General features: G+C 35.5%; 1 protein-coding gene and 1 pseudogene across 1 annotated transcript in view; one reads left to right on the top strand and one right to left on the bottom strand.

Moving 5' to 3' along the window:
* Window positions 1-3379: 3379 nt before the first annotated feature.
* LOC122135141 lies at window positions 3380-17699 on the bottom strand (annotated as a pseudogene).
* LOC109112390 (atrial natriuretic peptide receptor 1-like) overlaps window positions 17121-20375 on the top strand; it is a 20780-nt gene continuing 17525 nt past the window's right edge. Inside the window, exons 1-3 of the mRNA XM_042713827.1 lie at window positions 17121-17256; window positions 19694-19827; window positions 19917-20022. Of these exons, the coding sequence (XP_042569761.1) occupies window positions 19804-19827; window positions 19917-20022 (130 nt within the window). The 5' untranslated portion in view covers window positions 17121-17256; window positions 19694-19803. The remainder of the gene's footprint in view (window positions 17257-19693; window positions 19828-19916; window positions 20023-20375) is intronic.

Genomic DNA, 20375 nt, shown 5'->3' with positions numbered 1-20375 from the left:
TATCTGTGCTACTAGTGGTGTTCTTCACTGGTATGGTGCTGCCATTGTAAGCCAGAGGGGCGGAGCTGGGATGCTCCGCCTCCTTGACGTCGACTGTGCTTCGTGTTGGCGATTGGCCACCTTCATTGAGTGGCTGTATTGGACGCACAAACTCGGTGTTGCATGACCACTGAGTGGGCTGTGGCCAGGCTCACTGAGGAGGCGTGGAGGCGGGCTAGTATCATTTTCGTCTGTGAGTGAGCCGAAGAGGGGAAGGAGCTACAGGGCGATGACAGACAGCAGGAGTCGCAGGAGCAGCTGGTGTAGTTGTCCATAGCTCTGCGATGACAACATGTGACTCGGCCAGGGTTGCGGAGCCTCTTGGGTAGGCGACAGAGCTGTAGGGAGGGGGCAGGTGCTTGGGTTGGGCTGCTACTTCCTCATAGGACGGCAGTTTAAGTGAGGTGAGGAAACCTACCAATGAGAACTCACAATTAATGTAAGTTTGCATCTGTAGATTCTAGAGTGTGCTCGGCACTACTTGAAATGGTCCAATTTAATTTGTGTTTTCTCTGACATTCAGACCAATTCTGCTAACAAACGTCAACTTAAAATGTATTTAAAATAAAAAATTAAAAATATACAGTTTTAATAAAATAAAAATTAATTTAAATAAAAATGGATTTATGTTGTGTTCTATTCTAATAAACATTGTCTTTTTAAGAACATGATGATGATCTTAATTTACAGTTGATTTGTGGGAAAGTATTTTGTAAAAGCCAAGACAGTTGTTTGATGTAACTATAACTTCTGTTTATTAACTTATTTTTACTTGATTTTTTTTATAATTTATTTATTTGTTAGTATTAGTTTCTTTGTATTTTTTCCTGCATTTTAGAAAGCTTACTTATTTCTTTAGCTTTTTTTCTAATGGAGTTTATACTAAACCTGACATTGTATACTTAAAAATTAGATGAATAATGGTTAATTTTGGCTATATAACAAATTTGCCTGGGATGTTCCTCATTTGTAAATTCGCTTTGGGATAAAGCATCTGCTAAATTAATAAATGTATTTTTTTTTACTGTCCCATCACTAATATTGTATTTTCTAATTATATTAATCTCAGCAATTTTTTTTAAATATTCTAATAAAAATACAAGTAATGAGTAATTTGACTAAATAAGAGCTTTCTAATAGGTGTGATTATTTAGAGTGAGTGAACAGTGTTCTTACTGAGGTCGCACATGGAGACGGGTAACTGCAGGCTCCGTGATAAGCCATGAGGTTGATCTCCCTCTGTCTCTGCTGCTGCTGGACGCCGCTGCTTTCGCCTGACGGTGTCGATACACGCTGCAGCATCAGCTGAACAGGCTGACCACGCTCCACAGCAGCCAAACCTGAAACACACACAAGAATGCTACCCTTCATTTAGTCAAGCTACCATTGAATGGATTTGCATGAGCTTTAACTATTGCATGTTGTCGCCACACAAACCGAAAGATTTTCTGTGATGTTTCATGCAGGTACTGTAGACTGTATTTTTGGTTTTACTTATTCAAATGGAAGTGAAATTCACTGATTTGTAATTTTTGATATGATGAATTAGGCAGTTGTTTTTGATATGTTTTCTTTTTCTCTATGTAGCACTTTGGTCCTACCTTTGAAAGTGTTTTATATACATTGATTTGAGTTTAATCAGATGGTTTCTTTTAAACCATCAGTTGAGCACAATGGGTGATTGACAGGTGAGCAGTAAAATGACATTCAAAGAAATTTTAAAGATTTTGGGCTGTTTTGCTTCTAGAATATGTCTCTTTCTTTCAGACGTAGTCGGAAAAAAACAACCTAAATACCCATGTAAGTGGTTTATTTTATTGCACTTTATATTTGGTGTCTGTAGATTTAAATTACAATTCCATATCTTTAAAGAGTTTGTTTCTCCACTTCAGCAGCACTTAGACACACCAAACTTAGCAGTTTTATCTCTATATTCTAAAGGTTTTTTACTGACACGTTTGTTCATATAACATTCATTTTCAGTTTTTTTTGCACTTTATGTATTTGCCTAGATTTCAGTTACAATTCCTATCTTTAAAGAGTTTTTTCTCCCACTTCAGAGGCTGCACTACATACACCAAACTTAGCACGTTGATGCCTAGCTATATTATGAAGATGTTTTTGTACGGAATTTGTTCTAGAATCATTCACTGGGAGATTTATTTTGCACTTTAAGCGTTGCCTAGATTTTCTATTACAACCCTTTCTTTAAAGAACAGCTGTTCCTCAAAAAAGAGTTTGTTTCTCTCATTTAAGCAGCACGTCCATATACACCAGTTTACAGGAATGCGGCCTAGCTGTATTTATGAAGGTTTTACTGAGGAGATTTTTGTTCATATATCAATCACTTAATGAGTTTGGAGGTGGCACGTTAAGCTGTGCCTAGATGTCAGTTACAACACATTCGCTTTTAAAGACAAAAGCTGCACTGCAAAAAGAGTTTGTTTCGCTAATTGCTAGCACTCTACATAGACAACACATTGTACAGTATTAATCCATATCGGTAGTATGAAGGTTTTGACTGAGGAGGTGTTTTGCAATATATCATTCACATTAGATGTTTATTTTGCACTTTAAGCTTGTCTAGATTTTCAATGACACACACATAGGCTTAAAGACAGCTTTCTCAAAAGAGTTTGTTTCTCTAGTTTAGCAGCACTTACATATACAAAATGGTTACACGTAATTATTCCTACCTAAAGCCTGAAGGTTTTACTGGAGGGGTTTTGTTAATATATTATTCATACTGATTTTATGACATATTATTCCTAAAAACATAGTGGAAAGTCTTTTTTTTTTCTGCCGGTTGACAGTAATTTTCTGATTTTTAATGGACGGATAAAAAGAGAATCCGAAGCCCCACCATAAAAAACCCTTTCCGTCTAAGATGTCAAACAAAGCACAAAACAATAATTTTAGAATCTGGCTGTATTCCAATATTGAGATTTAATTGCCTGAAATTAGGTAGACAAACTAGATGCATGTTGCATAGATAATCAGTTGCATATGTCACAAAATTTCAGCATCAATTGTAAACCAATTGTAATCCAAAACACTTGTCTGGATTCACTGTATGATTTAATTACATAATATCATTAGAAATCGATGAGTACAAATGTTTTGCCCTTTCTTAAAAGAACTTTTCACGCCGAAACTTGAAGACTCCAAGGAAGAAGAAAGTCAAACCGGTTTTGGAACGAGCATGAGGTGAGTCAACATATAATTGTAATTTTTAAGGAGTTTTATAAGTAATAACGTTAGTGTGCTGGACTCACACCACCGCTCATAGTATTAGGTGCAGCAGCCCGGGTCCTGGCAGCAGTCACCGGTCTGGCCTAGGTTACCGCTGGCGCTGTTTAGTGCGGACGTAACGCTGGCTGCCCAGGAGGAGCAGCGTCCCTGATCTGTGGTACTCCCTACGCCTGCCGCATGGTGCGATGGCGCCACTCGAAACACGCCGCTGCTTCCGTTGCCTCCAGAACTTGCTGCTATGGGCCACGCCGCTTAGAAGGCCCTACAAAAGAAGAAATGAGCAGAGGCAGAGCATTTCTTAGATCATTAAAAGAATACCCCATGTAACGTTAATACTGTTTCTGGTCTAATTGTGAAAGATTCCCTTCTTCCGTGCATGTTTATTGTAAAAAAATTGTATGTAATCAAATTCCTTCTTTTGTTATCTAAAATGAAGGTCCGTGTCAGCTGGAGAAACTTATAAGTAGAGTTTTACAACACTATATTTTTTGTTCTTAGTAATGTGGTTCTTTACGTTAGAAAAACATTCCCACTGCAGCACGAAAATGGGTTGTGAATGCTGGGTCAAGGTGACGTCGACGGTGTCACACTTTCACTGGAGGGAACGGGAGATGCAGAAGACTACGTTCCACTAGATTTGAACTCCACACAGCAAAGGGATACAAACCCTGGACTTAGGGATGATGATGACACAGACTCAGGGCGAATACAACGCAAGTAAGCCCTCAAGAGGCCAGGGCATCATACATTTTATTAGACCACGGGGAATCAGGGAGCTCTGGGCGCCATGGCGGAACAGTGGAATGCATAATGCCAAGGGCTGGACCGTCGCCGTGGGCCTTGGCCTCGCCACTCGGTACCCCACAGCCTACTATGGATGGACCAATACTACCAGGACAAAAAGTAATTATTGGTGAGAAATCCCATCTACTGAGGCCCCCGTAGGCCTAACCGGGAACAGTTGCCCATCCCTGGTCCTGGACTAGTGGAACTAGATCCCTTTTCTGTGGCTAGACTCATCCAATAAGTCTTCGCTTGGGCTAAACTCAAGGACTTGGAGTTTTCGTGCTTTGCTTAAACTCGGGACAGGAGCCATCACTGTACTAAATTTTCGTGGACAGGAGCCCTCACTGGGTAAACTCGGGAACAGGCAACCCTCGATTGGCTAAACTTGAGTGACCTGTAGCCCGACAATACTGGAGCTATCTCTAGGCGGGAGCCAACATAGCCTTTTTCTCCTCAGCGGTGTTTGTTCTTTGATTGTGGTGAGAGTCAACAGTTGCTGTCATATGGGGTGCTATGACCATTCGTGCGTGGCTTGGCTGGTTTTTACATCAGTACAGCCAGCGGCTTTGACATCGGCACGCGTGGCAATGCTTGAGTCCGGCCGCGTCCCTGCGGCTGTAGTGCTGAACTGCCGGTGGACTTGACACTTCGCAGGAGGGGATGCGTATCGGCAGCTCCTCCATGGCTGGAGCTCATTTGGCAGATGTTACATTATCCTGAGCCAGAAAAGCGTCAAGAGGGTCTCCCAATGAAGGGAGCTGGCGAGGGCAAGCGGCACGAATGCCCTCACATAAGCATTATCGGGTCGTGGCTCGCCTTGTACGTGGGTAGAAGGGTTCTGTCACGTTTCACTGAGAGGAACGAGGAGACGCAGGAAAATACTTCACTATACAACATCCAGACAAGCAAAGGATACAAACACTAGAACTTAGGGATGATGTATAACAGCCGACACTATACTCAGGAAACACAAAGTAGACAAGGAAACTAAAGAGGGGAACACATGGAAACAATGAACATGATGACATGAGGGGAAACCACGCGCTGGAACAAATAAACATACTGAAGACAGGAAACTGGAATCATGGACAAAAAACAAGGGGAAATCAGGCAACTAAGCAGGGGTAAAACAAGGAAACCCAGTCCACACGGCACGGACATTTTTGGTCGTGCTGTGTGGTGATAAAATCTATACTACCTGTCACCACTAATCTTCAGAAATCTAATAATTTCGTATATATAGTACTTCGTTAACAAACGGATCCCCCTGGAATATAATATATTGTGGGACTAGACTACAATAAGATCAATCAAGCAATAAAAAAGTATAAAAGTCTAGATCAAAATCCCTATATGTAGGGACCATCATCGACTCATCTTCTGGCGTAATGTTACCAGGCGTTCAGCGCAGCTATCTACCACAGTGACTATAGGTAACGAAAACTACAACCATTAGAACTGGTTGCGGAAACAAACGTTAACTTGAAATACTTTGTTAAAAAATTTATCTGCGATTTTTATCTATCTGTGCAGCATTTCACCTGTTTGTCATCTAGGTTAACTGGAGGTAAAGACATAAAACTAATTAGAAAAAAACACAATTACATGTTAATAGTTCACAACAAGGTTCCATTCTTTAACATTGGGTTACTACAGTCAGTTAACTAACTAAACGTGGACACATAACTAAAAATGAAAAAATACTTCGAAAACATGTTAAGTCTTTTTTCAACCACGAACCCATCATGGGAAAACAAAAGTTGGATCTATTAAGATTATGTTAATGGACTTTCTGAATTAACATCAACAGTATTTGTACTATACATTAACGAAGATTTGAGTAAATACAGTAACAACATGTCTTGCTCATTGTTAGTTAAGTGCCCATGACTAATATCTAACTACAACGGACCTACTATAAGTCTTAACTTACATTACTGCAAGGAGTTAACTAAAATTAACAACGTGAAACATGGAAAATATAAAGAGAAAAACTACAACCACATTATTCAAAATTACTGATATATAGATATCTCAAACTACTCAAAAATATAACACAGCATTGTAGTGCAGTACAGTGGCAAAAACAGGATGATTCATTTGCAAGGGTCACGAGAAAAATGGTCATTTGAAACTGAATTAAATACCAGTTGCTTTTCGGACAGTTATGTTAGGACTTGAAATGATGTGGACATAAAACTTTCCGTATATCTATTTACACACGTGTTTGTTAGTTCCTTTACCTGGTCAATAGGACACAGGTTGCTCCATATACGCTGTCAGGGATCATTCTAGTTATGAATGAGATATTGAAAAAACATAATTATCATCTCTAATGCTGATTTATTTACAACCTTTTATCCTCTGGACTTGATCCGATTCTAAAGCGTGCACAGGAGAGATGCCCGCGGAAAAAAATTAATGTTAAAGCCTTTGTATAAATAGCCTATATGAAAGCGTTATTGGTCCTGAAGCGAAACTTCAAACATTAAAGCAGTTGATTGCTGTTTGCATATTGAAACGAGAAACAGGCCCAATCCCGATGCAAGAAGACATAACATTCTAGTGTTAAGCTTTAGTATAGGTAATGCTTTATGCACCCCGCAGTTAATAATAATCGCACAGTTCAGTTGCATCGATTAGATTTAAATGCACCAACCGTAAAAACGCGATGCTTGATGTGTTATTGTAGCAGTCGGCTGGAAGAAGTCGCTGTGCGTTCTGATTACGCTCATGGCCTCGGATTCTGCAGCCGACTGTCTCTTCTCCACCCGCCATTTCCACCCGGAGCTTCAGCCGCCGCATCACTAACGACAGACGATATTTTACCGACAGAACGAGCCGCGCATTATAAGCTTGATACTTACGTACACGCCGTTACATTCAGATACATATCTCATCTATACAACAGATTTCTGCAGCTATAATGTGAGAGCGTTTATCGGGATCTGTACAACATGATTGGCTGGCGGCTGCAGGATGCTGACCTAATCAGAGCAGACGTGCGCTTCCCTAGCAACATCGTGAGGATGGTGAGACCAGCGGGATGCATGGACGGTATTGTTTATTGAAATGTACGTCCCCTATAATGTTTTACGTAGCTATAATGACAACATATATGTTAGAATATCAACCCCCATCCATAAATGCAAAAGATATTTATATAAAGTAAAACTCATAATGAACTTGTACACAATTCAATAGGTTTGCCTATATCGAATCTAGTCCATACAAATACGTATGTGCAATAGGTCTTCTGGACCAGATCTATGTGATGCTTAGTATATGCATCCTAAAAACAACCCGTCCAATACATCTGATATTAGGTCAAATATAAAAAGAAACCCACTAATCTTAAAATGTGGTGTTATTATTGTATATTTTATAGAATAGGATTATTACACACACCACACACACACAAATTTCACTCACATCACTCACGCACACACCTCACTCCATCCACACACACACACACACACACACCGACACTTCAAACTCACTCCGCACACACACTCACCACACACACACACACACACACATTCACCTCAGTCCCACACTCTCACACACACACAACACACGACCCCACACACACACACCACCAACTCATCAACCACCAAAACTCTCACAACAACGACACCCACACCACACATACCACACACACACACCTCCACACTCACACACACACCAACACACACACCCCACACACACCACACACACACCCCACTCCTCACCTCCACACACACACACACACACCCACTCTCAGCCACACACACACACACACACACACACACACACTCAACACACACACACCCACACACACACACGTCCTCACTCCACCCCACACACATCACACCCACCCCCCACCCACAACACCACCACACACACCACACCACACACCCAATCACAACCCACACATCATTCACGACTCACTCTCACACACACACACACACACGCATTCTCACTCACACTCTCACACACACATCTCCTCACACACACACCCACACTCATCCACCCACGCCACCACCACACACCACCACAGCCCACACACACCCACACGAGGCACGCCACACACACCTCTTCAAAGCTCACACCACACCCCACACACACCAACACACACACTCATTTCACTCACATCACACCACTCTCACACACACCGCACCCACACACACACCACACACTCCACACACCTACACACCAACACGTAAGTATATTATAATTATTATTATATTATCATTATATATTGTTATTATTAGAATCAGCTGTTTTTCGTTTAATATGCCCTCGTCATTTTCCGTGAACTCGCTGTATAGTGATTAGCGTCTGCATATTTACGTTATGTCAGACAGAGTTCTCAAAATAATCATAAAATGTTTGGGTTCACTGAGGAGTTAATCGTCTACTAGTAACATTTGTGATACTGATGAGTTGAAAAATGTTTTACTTTATGTTTCAGGACGGGTAGTTTTAATAGGCAGAAGACATTTACAGGTGGGTTGAGATACGTAATAAAAAATTGAGCATTGGCAGCAATGTGTTTACAAATTTATCAGCTGTTGAGTATTTTAAACAAAGAACTGAACAAAGATCAGCTGTTTTGTGAAAGTTTGTTTAAAATACTGCCCTGGTTTTTCTGTTCTTCAAACATTACAGAAGGGAGAGATGGCAGATGAACAGATAAAATGTCCCCACAACTTCTGCCGAATAGCGTATTGCTTGGCTTGTACAGTGAACACCTGGGAATGATCCCATGACAGGAAGTGAATGTCATCGAGGTGAGTAGGTCTCTCCGCAGAGGGAGCAACTACAGCTCTGCAGGTTAGAGACTAAAACAGTGACACCAAACCATGATACTGACCTGACGGAGGGAGAATCAGACCTGAACACACACAGATTGCAGTCATTGTCAAGAGAGATTACGAATAATGCAAAAGTTATTCAATATAATTTCCACTGCACTTTTAATATGTACATGTTGATGACTTTCACTGGTATCAGTAAAAATATAGACACTGATGAATCAGACCCATTGGGACTATTAAAGCGAAAGTGACATGAAGACATATACCAGTATAAGAGTCTATCTCCGTCTCAGTCTGTTTGCATATTTGTCATTAAGCACTGAAAGCATGTATTAATGTGCAAAATCATGTCTAAACTCTGTTTCATCGGTTGGCCCACTTTCCTAAAAACGAACATTATTTTGTGTATTTGGTGTTTCTATGGACAAAACAATTCAGAAACATAGCAAACAACACAGACTGAGGTGCTTTTAAGCACTTTCAAACAAAAAGCGTACTGTGTACAGTGGCTGTCAAGGTGCTTAATAGATGCGTTGTGCTGATTAATGCGCCTCTTAACATTATATCCTCATATGTAAATGTTTGAAAGTCACGTGAATAGTTCCAATTTGCATCAAAGGCTTGTCCTAAGAAAGCTAAACTCTTGGCTTAAAACAAAGGTGAAATAGGACTGGGAGTGCACCAAATTTGACTTTGAGGTTAAAATAGAATGACGGCACCCATTCACTGCAGAGGATCCACTTGTGAGCAAATAATGGAATACAGAATTTCTCATTATCTGTTTTTCATCGTACATCTTGATGGACCTAAGGGTGATGACCATTTTTCAGCAAATGCTTATTTTTTGGGTGAACTTAAAAATGCATTAAGTGTGTTTTTTTTTAATACTGAATAGCAATTAAAGTGTTGCTGCTGCCTAACATACATCACTGACATTGCTAATGTGTTGCTAATTAGTTGGCTCTTTCCCGTGTAACAAAATTATAAAAAACGTGAAAACATTTTTAAAAAATTCTAAAAAAACCACCATTCTTCTTGCTGTGATTACAATATTCTTTAAATATTATAAAAACATTTCTTCTTCTAACTTTATTTCCACCCAAATGTGACGCTGTTTGAGCATTTATTTTTAAAGGGGTCATATGATGCTGCTAAAAATTACATTATTTGGTGTAATAAAATGTGTTTATGTGGTTTAAGGTTCAAAAAACACATTATTTTCCACATACTGTACATTATTGTTTCTCCTCTATGCCCCGCCTTCTGAAAAGCGAGGTGTTCTCTGATTGGCCAGCTATCCAGCGCGTTTGTGATTGGCTGTAATGTAATGTAATGTAATTACCCAAACTACAAGAGTTTCATCATTTGTTTCTTTATTTAAAGATTCCATGTCTCTTTTTTTTTCAAGCAAAAGCAAAATTAATACAGCTACGCACGTGAAAATATTAATTTTCACAACAATAAACTAAATTTCACAATAAATCATCTGCGAAGGAATGCAATAACAACATTGTGAATACAGCAAAAACAAACATATTACAATAAAATATAGTTGTTATAAATTAAAACATTCTAAAATTTTTTTTTTTATATATTATATGGTGCATTTTGTCTCATATTAGTAGACTAGAAATGAATTAAAACAGTTAAGAAGCACAGCTGTAAGAGATTGGTCCCTTTAAACTTGTGACCTTGAATTCAATAATTATTAAATATAAACTTATAATTGATTTGATAAAATGATGTGTTACACAACAATGTGTTTCATGATTTTAAATCTTAAAACAGCAGGGTTCAAAAGTCTGAGACCACTAGTAAAAATATTTTGAATTCATTTTTGTTTTATAAATTACAAAAGAATAACATCTTGAGTGAACAGTTTAACTGAAAAGTGAGAATGCCTGATGATCTTGTTCTCCAGCGTGACCGGAGAATTAAATAGTTTTGGACTGCATTATATATAAATAAACTACGACAGCACGTTCTACTGTGCATTACGTCAGAAACACTGCAGGGTGACAGTGTCAAATTGAACAATTGCCGACGTATCTACTCCCTGAGTTTTCTAATCTAGTTTCGATCAACACATAGAGTACAGGACGCATGATCTCAGAGCGAGCTTAATCTTCAGTCTTCCATTCACCGTTACCTGAGCTTCACGTTACTTTACTAAGCCAGCCGGTGAAGTAAGGTCAGATCGCAAGGATTCTCAGGGTGAATCACAATTTACGGGTGAATCTCATGAAAACATGTCCAGGTCATATTTCTATGAAGGATTGTTTCTCCACAGGAGAGAAACAATGTAATTGTGACCTATCTTGCAATTCGGCCATTTTTTCTCGGAATTCTGAGTTTATATATCACAATTGTTTTTTTTTGTTGTTGTTGTTGTTGGTTTTTTTTTTTTTTTTTAATATATAAACTTAATTCTGAGGAGAAAATTAAGAATTAAGTTGTAATTGCCTTTTATATTTTTAATTCTGTGACAGAAACAAAAAACAACTGTGAGATTTAAACTCAGAATTGAAAAATAGGAAATTAGTATTGTGAGATATAATCTCAGAATTACGAGATTTAAACTCAGAATTGCGAGATAAAAACTCCGAATTACAAGATTTAAACTCAGAATTACGAGATTTAAACTAAGAATTGCATTATAAACTCAGAATTGAAAGATTTAAACTCAGAATTGCATTATAAACTAAGAATTGAAAGATTTAAACTAAGAATTGAAAGATTTAAACTCAGAATTTAAAGATTTAAACTCAGAATTTAAAGATTTAAACTCAGAATTGCGAGATATAAACTCAGAATTGAAAGATTTAAACTCAGAATTGAAAGATTTAAACTCAGAATTGCATTATAAACTCAGAATTGAAAGATTTAAACTCAGAATTAAAAGATTTAAACTCAGAATTGAAAGATTTAAACTCAGAATTGCGAGATATAAACTCAGAATTGAAAGATTTAAACTCAGAATTGAAAGATTTAAACTCAGAATTACGAGATTTAAACTCAGAATTGAAAGATTTAAACTCAGAATTGAAAGATTTAAACTCAGAATTGCATTATAAACTAAAAATTGAAAGATTTAAACTCAGAATTACAAGATTTAAACTCAGAATTGAAAGATTTAAACTCAGAATTACGAGATTTAAACTCAGAATTGCAAGATTTAAACTCAGAATTACGAGATTTAAACTCAGAATTGCAAGATTTAAACTCAGAATTTGCATTATAAAACAAAAATAAAAGAGATTTAAACTCAGAATTAAAAGATTTAAACTCAGAATTGCGAGATATAAACTCAGAATTGAAAGATTTAAACTCAGAATTGAAAGATTAAAACTCAGAATTACGAGATTTAACTCTCAGAATGAAAGGATTTAAACTCAGAATTGGATTATAAACTCAAATTTACGAGATTTACAACTCGGGAATTGAAAGATTTAAAACTCAGAATTGCCTTATAAACTCAGATTACGAGATTTAAACTCAGATTGAGAGATTTAAACTCAGAATTGAAAGATTTAAACTCAGAATTACAAGATTTAAACTCAGAATTACGAGATTTAAACTAAGAATTGAAAGATTTAAACTCAGAATTACGAGATTTAAACTAAGAATTGAAAGATTTAAACTCAGAATTACAAGATTTAAACTCAGAATTACGAGATTTAAACTCAGAATTGCAAGATTTAAACTCAGAATTGCAAGATTTAAACTCAGAATTACGAGATTTAAACTCAGAATTGCAAGATTTAAATCTCCAATTACGAGTGAGATATAAAGACCATTCTGAGAAGAAAAATAAGGATTGTGAGATATAAAGAAGAATTGCATAGATTTTAAACTCAGTATGAGATTTCAACTCAAAATTACGAGATTTAAACTCAGAAGTGCATGATTTAAGCTCAGAATGATGAGGTTTAAACACACAAGATTTAAACTCAAGAATTGCGATAATATACACAGAATTACGAGATTTAAACTCAGAATTGTGATATAAACTCAGTTTTGCGGTGATTCTCTATTGTAATTTCTTTCTGTATTATAATTAAACAGTTTTGTAATACAGTGATTTAAGAATTGCATTATAAACTAAGAATTGAAAGATTTAAACTCAGAATTGAAAGATTTAAACTCAGAATTGAAAGATTTAAACTCAGAATTGAAAGATTTAAACTCAGAATTACGAGATTTAAACTCAGAATTGAAAGATTTAAACTCAGAATTGAAAGATTTAAACTCAGATTGCCCGAGATATACTCAGAATTGAAAGATTTAAACTCAGAATTGAAAGATTAAACTCAGAATTACGAGATTTTAAACTCAGCAATTGAAAGATTTAAACTCAGGAATTGAAAGATTTAAAACTCAGAATTGCTTATAAACTAAAAATTGAAAGATTGTAAACTCAGAATTCTTGTTTACAAGATTTAAACTCAGAATGAAAGATTTAAACTCAGAATTACGAGATTTAAACTCAGAATTGAAAGATTTAAACTCAGAATTACGAGATTTAAACTCAGAATTGAAAGATTTAAACTCAGAATTACGAGATTTAAACTCAGAATTGAAAGATTTAAACTCAGAATTGCATTATAAACTCAGGATTACGAGATTTAAACTCAGAATTGAAAGATTTAAACTCAGAATTGAAAGATTTAAACTCAGAATTACAAGATTTAAACTCAGAATTACGAGATTTAAACTAAGAATTGAAAGATTTAAACTCAGAATTACGAGATTTAAACTAAGAATTGAAAGATTTAAACTCAGAATTACAAGATTTAAACTCAGAATTACGAGATTTAAACTCAGAAACGACAATAAAAAAAATAATAACAACAATAAAACTAAACAATTACAAGATATAAACAAACAAATAATTACGAGATTTAAACTCAGAATTGCAAGATTTAAACTCAGAATTGCAAGATTCAAACTCAGAATTGCAAGATTTAAACTCAGAATTGCATGATTTTAAACTCAGAATTATGAGATTTCAACTCAAAATTACGAGATTTAAACTCAGAAGTGCACGATTTAAGCTCAGAATGATGAGGTTTAAACACACAAGATTTAAACTCCAGAATTGCGATATAAACAGAATTACGAGATTTAAACTCAGAATTGTGATATAAACTCAGTTTTGCGGTGATTCTCTATTATAATTTCTTTCTGTATTATAATTAAACAGTTTTGCAATACAGTGATTTAAAAAATCTATAAATAATAAATTGAAATCATCTTAAAGGCAGTACAACAAATGCTACAAATGATATATAAATAAATACTTCACAGTTTAAATAATCTTTTTGCATAGCAGTCATGAGAACTGGGGGAAATGTAACCGTCATAAATTAATTTTATGATCATAAAAATTGTGATATTCCTAAAAAATTCATTTTCTTCTGAATTTTTTTTGGGGTGACCTGATAACGATCATGACATTCCACTCTTTGTTTCATACTGATTCATATGTATTGCTGAGGTTTTCTGGGTTTTTGAGGCTGAATTCGTGTTTTTTGTGTTTGCGCGGCAGAATCTCCAGGACACACTGGCCGATGATTCTGAAATAATGGACAACACAGAAGAAAACATGAAGAAACTGTAGAGTTACTGTAGAACACACTTTATGTTTCATCTTCTACAAGAGGTGGCCAGAGTGTGAGTCCTGCATGTTTTGACCTCAGGGCTCTCGTGTAATACTGATAAACACAGAGATAATTCAATCTGTTCTGTTTTCTGTCTTTTTCAGTTATGAAACGTGTCTTTACAACTTATTACTCAAGTGTTAAGGATAAACTTATCTGAGAATAAACTCACATATAGCAAACTGCAATTGCTTGATTGCTTGTAAAGTCTCAAAATGTCACTATATTATTGTCCAGCGCTAATCTTAATGCATGAAGATATTAAGATATTATAAACATTATCATGATTTTCTGTAAAGCTGCTTTGAAATGGCGTGTATGTAAAAAGCACTATGCAAATAAATATAACTCAGGATTAAGAGATAAAGGCCTATTCACATCATTCATTCATTCATTCATTCATTCATTTAAATAAAATATACTGTGTGTGTTTACTTAATTGTTTTAGTTGATATGAAAAGCAGTTATTGATTAAATGGGAATGAGAAATGCTATTATAGTTTTTATTAATATTTAGCATTTTAACATTTTCTATTTTAAATTTAGCTAAAGTGTAATCATTTTTATTGTGTGTTTTTGACATTTTTATTAGTTTTCTAAAAAATATTTATTTTTTATTTTAGTTTTAGTTATTTGTTTTTTTTTTTTTATTATTATTATTATAATTTTTTTTTTTTTTAGGTATTTTAGTAAATTAAGTTAAACTAATTCAAAATGAGAAATGTTGTCTTGGCAACTAGCTGAAATAAAAATAATTTTATTTTTTTATTTCGGTTAAAGTCTCAGTATTTCGAGTAACAAATTTTTTTGTTGTTTTAATTGTAGTTTCAATTTTCATGTACTGTAAAAACCCTGACCAACACAATACCATTTTATTACAACAGCTGTACTTATTATTAAGAGTAAACCTCTATGACTGACATTATAGCCATTCCTATATCACTGCATCTTCAGCGTCTTTATCGTCAGATGGGCTTTATCTTGCACTGAATCATGTGAATATGAGCTCTTTCTGGTTTCTTAGACCTTTTGTTGATTTGTTTTTGTGCATGTTCTTGTCCATGTTTGCTGTGAACAGAGCTCTTACTCTGTAGATTTGACAGTGCGTGCTCCAAACCCTTCATGGATTTCACCTGATTGCTCCTGAATATGGAAAAAAAAAACCCCCACAACAACAAAAAAAAACTCACAAAATAAAAAAACAAAAAAACCAACGAATTTTAATTCAATTTTCAACGTCTCTCGTCATCTTTTCTCCTGCATGTTTTCTAGAGTCTGGGCATTTGACGCAGGTCAGATTCAAACCCAGACCGCGAGAACAGCTGTGATCAGCTTTGCTAATCGCTCAGCCGTGACATTACCTGAATGGGTCTGGAGAGCCCGAAGACTCCTGAAGAGATCCAGGCTTCTCTGGTGATCCGCGTCCAAACAGGTCGGTCCCCCCGCTCGACACAGCATTACTGTTGCATCTTAGTGCACAAAACTATAAACATAATTAACAATATGATACACCACGTCAGGTTACAAACACATACAGTCAGACGCAATAACCAACAGTAGCATTACTGTTTGACAATCAGATCGGAAGTCTTTTATTTCAGTAGCATTGAGATACTATTATAGTTTTTATTCATATTTTTAATTATATATATATATATATATATAATGTTTTCATTTTAGCTTAACTTTAGTTTTAGTAATTTTTAAATGTTTATATATAGCTTTTTATAATCTTTTATTTCAGTGTTTTAGTACATTAAGTACATTTACTAAATGAAAATGAGAAAGGTTGCCTTGTTTTATTTTAGTACATAAAGTTCAGATACATGAAAATGAGAACTTGTGACTTGGCAACTAGCTAAAATAAATTATTTATTTTGTTTTTTTAAGTTTATGTCAGTTTTAGTTATTTTAGTACAAAAAAAAAAAAAAATGTTGCCTTGGAATCTAACTGAAATAAAATATGCAATTAGTTTTAATCATGTTTGTTGATTTTAGTGGGGAACAGGGTTATTATAATAAACTAAAACCATAAAAACCAAAACAAATACTTGAATAAATGTAAATTGAAATAAAATATCATTTAAAAAAATACAAAATTAAAATAACATTTTAAAAAAAGGAAAATTATTTTTGTTCAGCTAGTTGCCAAAACACTATTTCAAATTTTTATTTAGTTTAACTTGAAGTGCTAAAATAAACTAATTAAAAAGAAATAATAAAAAACTACATAAACATATTTAAAAATAAAAACTAATAAAAATGACAAAAACATTCAACAATATAAGTTAAACTCTAAAATTAAGATTAAAACAGAAAATAAAATCTGTTCAATTTTAGATTGTATATACATTTTAAAATAATTCAAATTAAATCTAAAAGTCTAAAAAAATTAAATCTAATTCAAAATATTAACCAAAAATATAACAGTATATCAATCATACGAAAACAACAGTATCTACTCTTCGAAGCACGTTTCTAAATAAAGTGTAAATGTTCTATGTGTGTGTTGTTGTCGTTCACCATGAGTTTTTAGCGTGATTTACGTTCCAGGGTCAGCGTCGTGAGGCTTCTGTTTCCGAGGGTCGACCACTGAATCCTCGATGATGTACACCGAACGCTTTCCGGGGAAGATGCGCTCCGCCCAGCGAGGGAGACGATTGGTCTTCGTCAGGAGCCGCCGGACAGGAGCAGGTTATCCGACGTCACCTCGCGGAAAAGTACGTCCTCCGTCAGAACATGAGTGCTGAGAGAAACACACTCAAAATGTCATACAGTGCATAAAACAATCAAATAAAACAACAGAGAAGCCATTGATTCAGACAGGTTGATTAAATAGATCAGTGTCTCAGCAATGGATGCTCTGCAGTGAATGGGTGCCGTCAGAATGAGAGTCCAAACAGCTGATGAATGGGTGCCGTCAGAATCAGAATCCAAACATCAGCTGCAGATTCTGACGGCACCCATTCATCAGCTGTTTGGACTCTCATTCTGACGGCACCCATTCACTGCAGAGCATCCATTGCTGAGACACTGATGCAGTGCTACATTTCTACAAACCTGATGAAGAAACAAACTCTTACCTGTATGGGTTCGGGTATCTCTGCCAGAAGGCCGTCAGCACCTGCTCCCACGTGCTCTTGATGTCCATCTCGCTGAAGAAGTGCTTTCCCGATCATCACGAGCCCAGCAGAGCCCCAGCACACAGAGGGGGGAGTCCTGAACAGAGAAACCATCACATCTGAATGAAGTTATATGGGATTTACATACTGAAAATGCTTTTGGTAACGCTTTATTTTAAGGTGTCCTTGTTACTGATGTTACATATACTTACTATTATAATAGCAATTAATTATGCTTAATTACATGCAAGTAGCCCTAAACCAAACCCAAATCCTAATCATATAGTAAGTGCATGTAGTTCATTAATATTACTCAGTTACACTTATAAGTATAATTACACTGTAACAAGGACACCTTAAAATAAAGTGTAACCATACTTTTTTTTTTTTTTTTTAAGTGGCAGAAACTATGTTACTTTGGCGGAAAACTATGGTTGCCATGGTGATATTCTGAAACGTCTGTCAAGCGGAAGTGGTTTTAGCAGATAAACCCACAGCGGGATAAAGGGCCACACAGAACCAAACACAAACACATGGACCCATGGCTCATTTAAGAGTTCATATAATGATAAAATAATGTTTTAATTGCATTAGAGTTTATCTTCCGTAATCCGCTTTAGTGAAGAAATCGAAAAGCGTAATAAGCGCTTATTAGTCTGATTTAACCTAAACTACAGCTCTTAAATACGTAGCTCTGATTATTGTATTTATTTTACAACACTGTTATTATCCGTTTATTGAGCCAATAAAGCGGCGGACACAAGCGAGACCAAACAAATGAAGAGACACGAGTAATCCCGAACAGAAGCCCGAATGAACACGAACACATATAACACATTTTCTCGATAAATTGTAGCACTCACTGTAATCTTGAAGCTCGTCGACATCCGCTGCATTTCCGCCTTCTGTGCGTGCACGCGCGCGTGTGTGCGAGGGAGCGCGCGTCAAAAGCATTAAAGAGTCAAATCAGCTTTTATTATTGCTCTGCATTATCGCTCTAAAATGAGCTGACGCTTTACTTTAGGGACGAATTGTCACTATTATCTAGTTGCTTATTAGCATGCATATTATAGCATATTGGCTGTTCATATTCTGCATGGCCATATTTTAGATCCCTCAATACCTAAACTTAATAAGCAATTAATAAGCAGCAAATTAGGAGTGTACTGAGGCGAAAGTCGTAGTTAATAGTTAGTTTAATAGTGAGAATTGGTCCCCAGTGTGACCAAAATATTATTCTTTCATTTTTAAAATGACATGTTAATTACATTATATATATTACCTTATATATTATATTATATATGCCTATATGTTATAGAAATATGCACATAGGGCATATACAAGTTCACATTTATAAACTCGTTATAATACAAATAAATAATAAAAGATATTAAATCCTATTTAAAACCATGTAAAGCATGGTAGACAGAATAATTTATTATGATTTATAATTTTGTAAAACATTTTGTTGTTGGTGTGACTGCAGAACGTTATTCTTTAAGATCAATTATTCAAATTTCTGTTTCAATTAATCCACTAAATAAGCCAATGAAAATTAAACTAAAATAAAATAAAATCAAACTCATTTGCAAATAATATGCTAAGATTAAATAAACATCTATTAATGCGGAGAATAATTTAGATGCTTAGAATCATTTATAAACTTGAAAGAAATCATGTTTTCTGGTTGCTATTTTTATTTCCACCACTAGATGGAGACTCGTTTCCACTTTAAAACTACTCATTATATTCATCTTATATATATCTGAGCACTAAATCATTAACACACTCACATACACACTATATAACCATCACACTTTCACTTCTTTAGAAGCAGTAACTAATGACCTATTAACATCATATCATTAATTATAAATTAAATAAGTTCTGTCAGCTCATATTAATTTGAGACTTATCTCCACAATTTAGGAAACATCTACAAATGTTTAATGGATGATGTTGTTTTTACACTAGTAACAGTTCAAACAAATATGTGAATGGTATGTTAATATATTAGAACTGCGCTTGTGCCCAGGTGAAGAACACATGTGCAAACCCTTCATCATCTTCATCATCCTTCGGTCTGAGTCTCATTAGAGTCTCAGAGCATCACAGCAGCTTCTGCTTCCACACGAGCTCGTCAACATGAGATCTCACTGCATCTGCATGGTAACCAAACTCTACACGAATGTGAAGAAGGAGAGAAGTTGTTTGGAGTGAATCACAGATGCTGAATAATCTGTGTGTTGCTGTTTCAGGTGTGTTTTGTGCTGTGTGTGTTTGGATGGCATGATCTGGATAACAGTGAATATGACTGCTGGCCACTGGACAAACCAGATGAACTCAACATGATCGACTGCGGAGGTGCGTCAAACAAATTTTTTGATGTAGAATGTACTTTGAAACTGTTTTCACTCTGAAATAACTAGTAAATTTCATGTAATGAAATGGGAAAATGGCATGTAACCCATTTGAATTAAACACTAAATTATGAAGCAGTACGCCTGAAATAGCTTCTTTTTATTTTTTTTTTATTTTAATTTTTTTTGTAAAATGCACAGTAATCTTTGTTTTATCTCCAGCTACTAAAAAAAAGAGAAACCACATTGTTTTACTGTATATAGTTTTAAAATTAAGATTGTAAAATATTTTTGCTGAAGCTAGTATAAATTCTCCAAAGTACTTAAAACTAGACATATTTTCTTTTGTAACAAATA

Source organism: Cyprinus carpio, chromosome A23 (assembly GCF_018340385.1).
Source record: "Cyprinus carpio isolate SPL01 chromosome A23, ASM1834038v1, whole genome shotgun sequence".
Taxonomy (NCBI): Eukaryota; Metazoa; Chordata; class Actinopteri; order Cypriniformes; family Cyprinidae; genus Cyprinus; species Cyprinus carpio.
Note: the sequence above shows the minus strand (reverse complement) of the source record. Positions and strands in the feature narration are given on the sequence as shown.